The sequence below is a fragment of the Lontra canadensis genome, unplaced genomic scaffold (assembly GCF_010015895.1).
Source record: "Lontra canadensis isolate GAN:19392208 unplaced genomic scaffold, GSC_riverotter_1.0 scaffold6, whole genome shotgun sequence".
NCBI classification, from domain to species: Eukaryota; Metazoa; Chordata; class Mammalia; order Carnivora; family Mustelidae; genus Lontra; species Lontra canadensis.
The window spans coordinates 18,683,498-18,691,321 of record NW_022631000.1 but is presented as its reverse complement, the minus strand read 5'-3'; the positions used below and the strand labels follow the sequence as shown (position 1 = coordinate 18,691,321).

The window sequence follows — 7,824 nt, the reverse complement described above, 5'->3', positions numbered from 1 at the left end:
CAAAGTTGAAGCATCTTCAATTCATAATCAAACTCTATCTTTTCAGGATATTGATATTAAGGGTGATTGGCATTTCTTAATGTGTTCTCTCTTACATAAAATTATAACATCACCAATTTCCATAAAAGGGTGCATCCATAATTCCACCATCTTGATACTGTTATTTTTACACTTATCTTCCAGTTTTTGTCCAATGTATGGATGTTTTACATATTTCCCTTTCTCCTGTGCATACTATTTTAATTCTCAATTGCCCTGGGAGTATTATATTTGCCAGATGGGGGTTCAAAATTTCCGAGTGGCCCCAAGAATCTTAATCTATGCTGTGTAGAAATTGACCAGAATGGTTTGACATTCCCCAGGGAAGGTACGTCCAAAAATTTTAGAAGGTTCCCATCCGAGGCTGAAGCAGAAAGTGACCATGGGCTGTTAAGACACCAGCGATCCAATGGAAAAGGAATGAAGTTTAGTTTTTATAAGAAGAGAAGGTATATATTTAAGTAAAATAGTTTCAAATGCCAAGGTCTCCCTTTCCATCCAACCAGAACAAACAGGAAACTAAAAATAAAAACCCAAAGTAACAATCACCATAATAAAATGAACCTCTCACTAGTTAACAAAGAGTTTAAATTAGTTTAAGAAAGCCAAAACGTTTAAAGTGGAGAATTTTAAATATTAGAAGTTGAGATAAGTTTTACTAAAGAGGCAAGAGAAGATGGTAGGGTCTTTGACGGAAACGGGGAATGAGAAGCACGGTACAGCCCTTAGGCTCTTTTAAGGAAAAAAGGGTAGTGGGTGGGTGTGGGGAGAAAAAAACAAAACAAAACAAAAAACTATGGAATAGAACAAACCTCATCAATAATTAATTTTGCCACAATCAGATTTTTGCCAGATTATGTAGGTTATAGAAGAGAGGAAATGGACAAATAGAAATCATCTGAAAACAGAAAAGAGTCTTGCTCAAGGAAGGTTGTGGCAAGTCGTTTCTAGCGGACTCTGGGGATCAAGACTGACACCCTTGACTGCTGAGAAGTTCACCGCTGGGGTGGGCCTTGCCTGCAAGCCAGGAGGGCGTCCTCCGGACGGTCCCCAGCGGCGCTCCGCTCACAGCGGCGTGCCGGGGAGTGGGCGGCACCGCGCACAGGTGGCCGCGGCCGCGCCAGCTGCGTGCAGAGCTCGCTCCGCGGGTGGGCCGCCAGGCGTCGCGCTGGAGCCGCGGTTGCCCGGGAGACCGAGCGGGGCGAGTGGGCGGCGCGGAGCTGAGTGGAGCCGGGCTGCTGCCGGACTAGCTGGGCGAGAGTTGGGGGGGGAGTGGCTCCCCCGGCGGCGCGGCGGGCCGTCGGGTCCTGGGGCAGCGTGAGGTGGCCGCGGCGCTGCGGGACGAGGCCCGCGAGCCGGGACGCTCCTGGTCGCAGCTCAGCGTCTGCGGAGCGGGGCAAGGCGTGGGAGCTGCACTTGTCTCGGCTGCGCGTCCCACAGTCCCGGCCCGGCCGGGCGGACCCGGCTGCCCCAAGAGCGCCGAGAGCCCGGCCCGCGTCTCCGCCTTCGCGACGAGGACCCGGGCGGGCGTTGAGCGCGCTCCCCGCGGCCCCGGAATGACTTCTCCGGGCTCTCCGCTGGCGCCTCTGCTGCTCCTCTCTCTGCACGGTGAGTAGCCTGAGCCCTCTGCTCCCGGTGGGGCCGGGCTGGGCCGGCGGGCCCGGGGTGACCTGTGCCAGGTCCTGGGAACCCAACTTTCCCAGGGGCCATATTCGTTGCTTTCCGCCGGGGCTCACACGCCCACCCTCACCGCTGCTGTCCCGCCTGCGCCCCTGTCCCCCCTCCCCCTCCGAGCTTCTCAGGTGTCCCAGATCCTAGAGGTAACTGCACCCGCTTCTCGGTTTCCGCGGATCCCGGACCTGCTTCTGACCCCGCTGTGCTTTTTAGATAACCACTCCCGCACTTACTGGGTCCAGGGAGAAACAGTATTTGGAGTCAGTTTCCGTTATCCGGCGGCTCCAGGAAAAACAGAGGTGCCTTTAAAATAAATGAGAAAACTTTAAATTGTAGCTTTATCATAACCTTTAACAAGCATATGCAGGTTTGACTGAAAATGTGATCTTTACTTTAAAAATAACTATACAGTGTGCTACACTGTGTTCGAAAACAATATAGTTTTTGTACTCTCGCTTCTTCCCCAAAGCATTTAAATTGGCTTACAGAAATACAGAGTGTAACAGTATTAGAACAAAAAGACTAAATGTGTGCTTAATTTTTTAATGGTTTTTTAAAAAAACTATTTCATTTTCTACTCTCCATTTAATCTTTTTTACATTTTATTGTCTATGAGTAGTCATCATACTTAATCTGATTTTTCATCTTATACTGTGCTTTTTTCTTTTGTGAGTGCACTGTCCTTGGAGTGTTTTCTGTCCCGTTTAATTGATAAGATTTATTGAGATTTATTCTAAAGGTTTTACTTAAAGAGCGGGTTCAGTGATTTATGGAATATTGTGGTTAAACTTGTTTGTTTCTGGAGATACCAATATGTTTCCCATAGTTTTGCGGCCTTATTTGAACTGATAACGTACCCATGGATCTTGAAGTAACTTCATTTTAGTCGACTTAAATTGTTCACATTTATTTAGTAGGGGAGAAAGGAATACAACATTTTGTATACTTTTCCGATAAATGCCAGTGAAGGAAATCATCAGAATTGCAGGTAACTTTATTGGAGTTCAGTAGGTATATTTTTGGTGATGATGTGTAGACAATAATTAAGTGACATGAGTATGTGCTTCCAAATTAATTTTGTCTGGTTGCCCATTTGAAGTGGCTGGCATTTTTCTCTGTCCTACTTCTTTCAAGTGTGAAATAATTAGAGTAAATGAGCTTTTTTTTTTTTTTAACAATTTCTTGGTTTTAACTGAAAAATGGTATAAATATTATTATAAGAGATGCTGCAAGTTTGGTAAAAATAATTTGTTCTTAACCTTCATTATTATAATAAATGCTGCTCTTTTTGTAGATGCTGCTCTTTTTGTAAATTTGTGTATAGTCTGTTTTTGAATTATTAGGCAGTACTTTTCAAGAGTTGATGTAATTTGCAGAAGCAACCTTACAAGGTCATCTGATTTGTTTCCTTTCCTTCAGCAGAACTATTCCTCAGCTGTCCTAGGGTGTTTTTAAAGACTTCCAAGGACAACTCAGCCTTCATGATAATCTGTTTTGTAGAAGTACTTTTCACCCTCAGAAATGAACAGTAATGTTCATTTGTTCAACATACGTTTACTGAGCTGCCTTCTGAATTTTGGTGTCTGGTGGGGAGGGATGGTGGAGGACAAAGATGCATAAGAGATTGCAGCCCGTAAGGAGTCTGAGGTTTTAAAACAGGCTGTAAGCATGTAAAATGATTAACGATACAAGGAATGGATGATGAGTACCATTTATTATTGGTGATATCAAGGAAGACTTGATAGAAAAGTTTACTTTTGATCCAAACTTTGAGTGGGATTTGAATTGGCTGACATGTGAGTGGTTGGGCCTTCTTTCCAAGTCAAAGGAACAGCCTGGGCGAAGGCTATGAAATGGAAAGTGCAGGGGCATATTCTTGAAAGGCCAAGTGTCTAGCTGCTAGAGCAGGAGATGTGTGGAAAGGAGAAAGGGCTAAAAAAGCAGTAAAACAATAGTAGAGAGCCTTGAATGCTGAATTTGGGATTTATTCAGGAGGCCATGGGAGGGCCACTGTTACTCAGTTTCCTTAAGATGGGGAGGGGTGGTAGGTGACCAGCTGTTGTGTGCATCCTTGTGCCTAGTGTAACAGTCTCCTGGAGAATACCATGTCCTCACTGCCATTAAGTTGAAGTTAAAGGCAAAGTTGTTTTGAATGAATTAGGGCCCAGCCCTTGGACTTAGAATGATGGGAAGGGGTGGAAACCTGAACGAAGTGGCTTCGTTGTGAAGGAGGAAAAGAAATGGAATGCTAAGTAGGTAATCATTGTAGCATTGGCTACTACCAAGTCTTGATGCATGAAAGGTAGACATAGAGAGTCTCTTACATTTTTGAAAGAAAATGGTTGTCAAGAGATTTCTGTTTTTATTTTTGTTTGACTTTCTGTGGAGTAATTTCAAAGGGAACTTGAACTGAAAAGTTGACTTCTGTATAGTTCTATCAATAGGTTAGATATATCTGAAGTGTTTTTTGTGCTACTTGTGATTCCTTGAAATAGCAGATAACTTTCCAGCATCTGACAAAATCTATAAAAAGAAAAGATCACATAAAAATGAAATGAAAATGAAAAGAATTATGAGCCTAAATGTTAACATTCTGAAAAAAGTCTTGCGAACTTTGGTTTCTTAGCTCTAACTTGAATTATGTAACTGCTTTGGCAGGATTCACTTTTTAGTAAAAAACCTGTAGTTTGACCTACATGAAAGGTGGCAGCCACTGGATGAAAACTTTAGAGAAATTAAGCTTAATCCACTGTATTTTCAATGTGGACCATTCAGGAAGGAATTTAAACATTAAATCACCAAGCGCTTCTAAAATGTTATGCTTAGGATGGTTGTCAGACTCAAGGTAATGATGCAATGGGTAAAGACTTTTCCCCCCAGTAACAGTATGTGGCACATTTTCAAATCTGTTTTCGCACTTTGATAGTGGAAGCATTTATAGTGAAAAGTCTCATTTGGATCTTCATACTTAAACCATGTGATTTAGTGCCAAACAAGGTGATGTGCTGGGACACAAGATTATTTAATTGCAATGAGTTCTACAGAACAAGGGACTAGAAATACTAGCTGGTTTGGGGGAAATCGTGGTACTCCCACTGAAATTCTCATCTACATTAGTTCATTTAGAATAGGGATTCTGAATTTATGTTATCTACAGTAGTGATATTTGAGGCAATTGGAGGTAGGATTGCTGCATTTCTGGTAGTCCCCTCACTTCAAGTACCCCCCCTCTTTTGTTTGGTAAGGACTGTCTGGCACACATAAATCTCACCCTTGCATTTTGAGAAGGTCCCTTAGACCATCTGGAGGCTCTGATATCCTTCTTCAATTATAATTGAGAGTTACTGGTTTCAGAGGGGTTGTCAGTTCTTGGGTGGTGTTCAAAACACCATCTGATTTGAGCTGAATTTGGTCTTAAAAGTGGAAAGTTAATTAGTTACTTATTAGTTAAGCTGATTTACCTAAACTGTGGAAGGATTTTTTTTTCTTTCTATTAAAGTTTGGGTAATTGATTCCCTCTGTACCTGGTTTCCTACCACCTAAGAAACGGTAGTTTACATTTGTGAGGATTTAAAAAAAAAAGACATGAAGTCAGCCAAAGAAAATCTGTTTCCTAATTTCACAAATGATAGACTCAGCAGTTGATCTGATACCAGTTCATTCTTTACCATCGCTGGATAGATACCTCTATGGTGGAACTCTGCCTCACTTATGGATTATAGGAAGAGCATATTTTAGCAAATATCATTACAATTTTTATGTTTATAAAAAAGGATTAAAAATACAAATTTGCTGATGTGAAACAAAAAGGTCTGTCCAATAAAAAAAAAATTCTTAGAGGATGTCTACTTACTGGTTTCCTTTCATTTAGCATTTTGATCTTGAGAGAGGTAAAACTGACAGTATTAGATGCATACTTTTACTTTAGAAAAGCTTTGCCAGTAAAGAAGTTGAGACCCCAGAAGCAATGAATTCAGGAAATTCTTGTACTCCGTAGAGTTTTTCGGAAGAATCTTCAGAGAAGTAGTTTAAAATCAGCAGCTTTGAATGATAGTGGATTGGGATTTAGGGTTGGAAATTCAATGCTGTTTTTTCATCAAGTGTCACAACTGTGTAATAACACAGTGTGACATTGTGAATATAACTCAAGTAGAGTGGGACCACTCCTAGACCAGTCTTAAAAGACTAATTAATCCAATATTTTTAAAAACTGGGAAGAGGTTTAAATTTTTTCTGAAGTCTGTTGAAGGTCACATCCATGGAAATTTTAACAAATGTCCTAGTTTAGAGAGCCCCTTGCCCACTTTTGTCTAAAGTCTCTCCCTGTTGACAGCAGTTGCTCATGTGAAAACATCCCCACTACCCCAGAGTTTCTTCCAGCTAGGATTCATTCCCTGTGGACCATCCTCTCAGTCTGCAGTGATGTTTGTATCTTCCGAAATGTCAGAAGTCTTCTACTAATCATAGCTCCATCCTTCATCATGTACTCAGAGATGCCTTAAGTAACATCAGACATCTTTTATAATACTTCATCTTTGGTTCCTTGTACCAGGTCCATCACTACCTGTTATGCAACTTCTTTCAGCTCTATAGATCAGGATCATTTGCCAGAACACAAAATACATGGCAAAAAGTGAGGGTGAAGTATAGTAAACATCACTTGTTGCAGAACACATTTCAGTCAAGCTAACATTTTAGGCTTTCATTGGTTAAGAAAGCTTATAGTACATTTCACTTAAACATATTGCCTCTGTGTAAGTGCAAACTGCCGTAGATTTAAGACAGTCTGCTTGTTAGCCAAGACTCTAGACAGTATGCAGACTCTTAATCATAGAAAACAAATTGAGGTTTGCTGGAAGGGAGGGGATTGGAGGGATGGGGTAACTGGGTGATGGACATTGGGAAGGGTATGTGTTTTAATGAGCACTGGGCATTATATAAGACTGATGAATCACAGCCCTGTACCCCTGAAACAAATAATACATTATATGTTAGTGAATTAAATTAAAAAAAATCTATTCTCTTAAGTACATTTTAGAATGATCCAAGATTTCTTGCTTAAAGGATTTCAGTGTTTCCATGTTGCTTATTGAATTAAATAAAAATTCTTCATCATGGGGGAAAAAATGAAGATATAGTACCTACGCCATCTGGCTATCATGAGACTCATGTAAGGTAAAGTTTCAATAAATATTACTGTCATTACTCCCATTTTATGAAAGAAGAAAAAAAGTATGCAGAACATGTAAAAATGTGTTAACAGTGTACGGCAAAGATTCTCAAACTTTTGGCCTTAAGATTATTGGGGCCTTAAAGATTATTGAGGACCACAAAGAGTTTTTGTTTATGTGGATTATATCTACCAATATTTACCATATTAAAAACTAAAAGTAAGAATGTTTAAAAATATTTATTAATCAATTTAAAAACAAGAAGTCCATTGTATATTGACATAAGTAATATATTTTTGCAAAAAGTGAGAATTTTTGCCCAAACCAAAAAATATTAGCAAGAAGAGTGGCATGTTGTTCATTTTTGGAAATCTCTTTAATGTCTGACTTATTTAGATGACAGTGGGATTCCCCTATCTGCTTCTGTGTTCAATTTATTATGATGTATTTCTCTGGTTAAAATATATGAAGAATATCAGGCCTGACACAGATAGGTAGTTAGAGGAGGAAGGGGGTATTTTGATAGCATTTTCAAATAATTTTGGATATTCTTTGATATTTACCAAAACTAAAAAGGTAGTAGTTTCTTAAAGATTGGTTACCATGCAAAATTAGAAACTATATCAATAAACATTTCTTGCTCTGTTATTTTAAAATCCATTGGTGGGTGCCTGAGTGGCTCAGTGGGTTAAGCCTCTGCCTTCGGCTCAGGCCCTGATCTCAGGGTCCTGGGATGGAGCCCCGAATTGGGCTCTCTGCTCAGCAGGGAGCCTGCTTCTCCCCTCTCTCTCTGCCTGCCTCTCTGTCTACTTGTGATCTCCCTCTGTCAAAATAAATAAATAGAACTCTTAAAAAAAAATCCATTGGTATATATTGCAGCTTGAGTATGATTTTTTGGTACACTGTGCATTGATAATTTCGAAAGTATTGGTTCCTCAAT

At 40.4% G+C, this 7,824-nt stretch overlaps 1 protein-coding gene across 2 annotated transcripts in view; it reads left to right on the top strand.

Moving 5' to 3' along the window:
- Nucleotides 1-1,305: 1,305 nt before the first annotated feature.
- IGSF11 (immunoglobulin superfamily member 11) overlaps nucleotides 1,306-7,824 on the top strand; it is a 134,226-nt gene continuing 127,707 nt past the window's right edge. Inside the window, exon 1 of one of the 2 annotated variants that reach the window (XM_032852279.1) lies at nucleotides 1,306-1,647. In XM_032852279.1, coding sequence (XP_032708170.1) covers nucleotides 1,596-1,647 — 52 coding nt within the window. In that variant the 5' untranslated portion in view covers nucleotides 1,306-1,595. The remainder of the gene's footprint in view (nucleotides 1,648-7,824) is intronic. The other variant, XM_032852278.1, reaches the window with a different exon arrangement.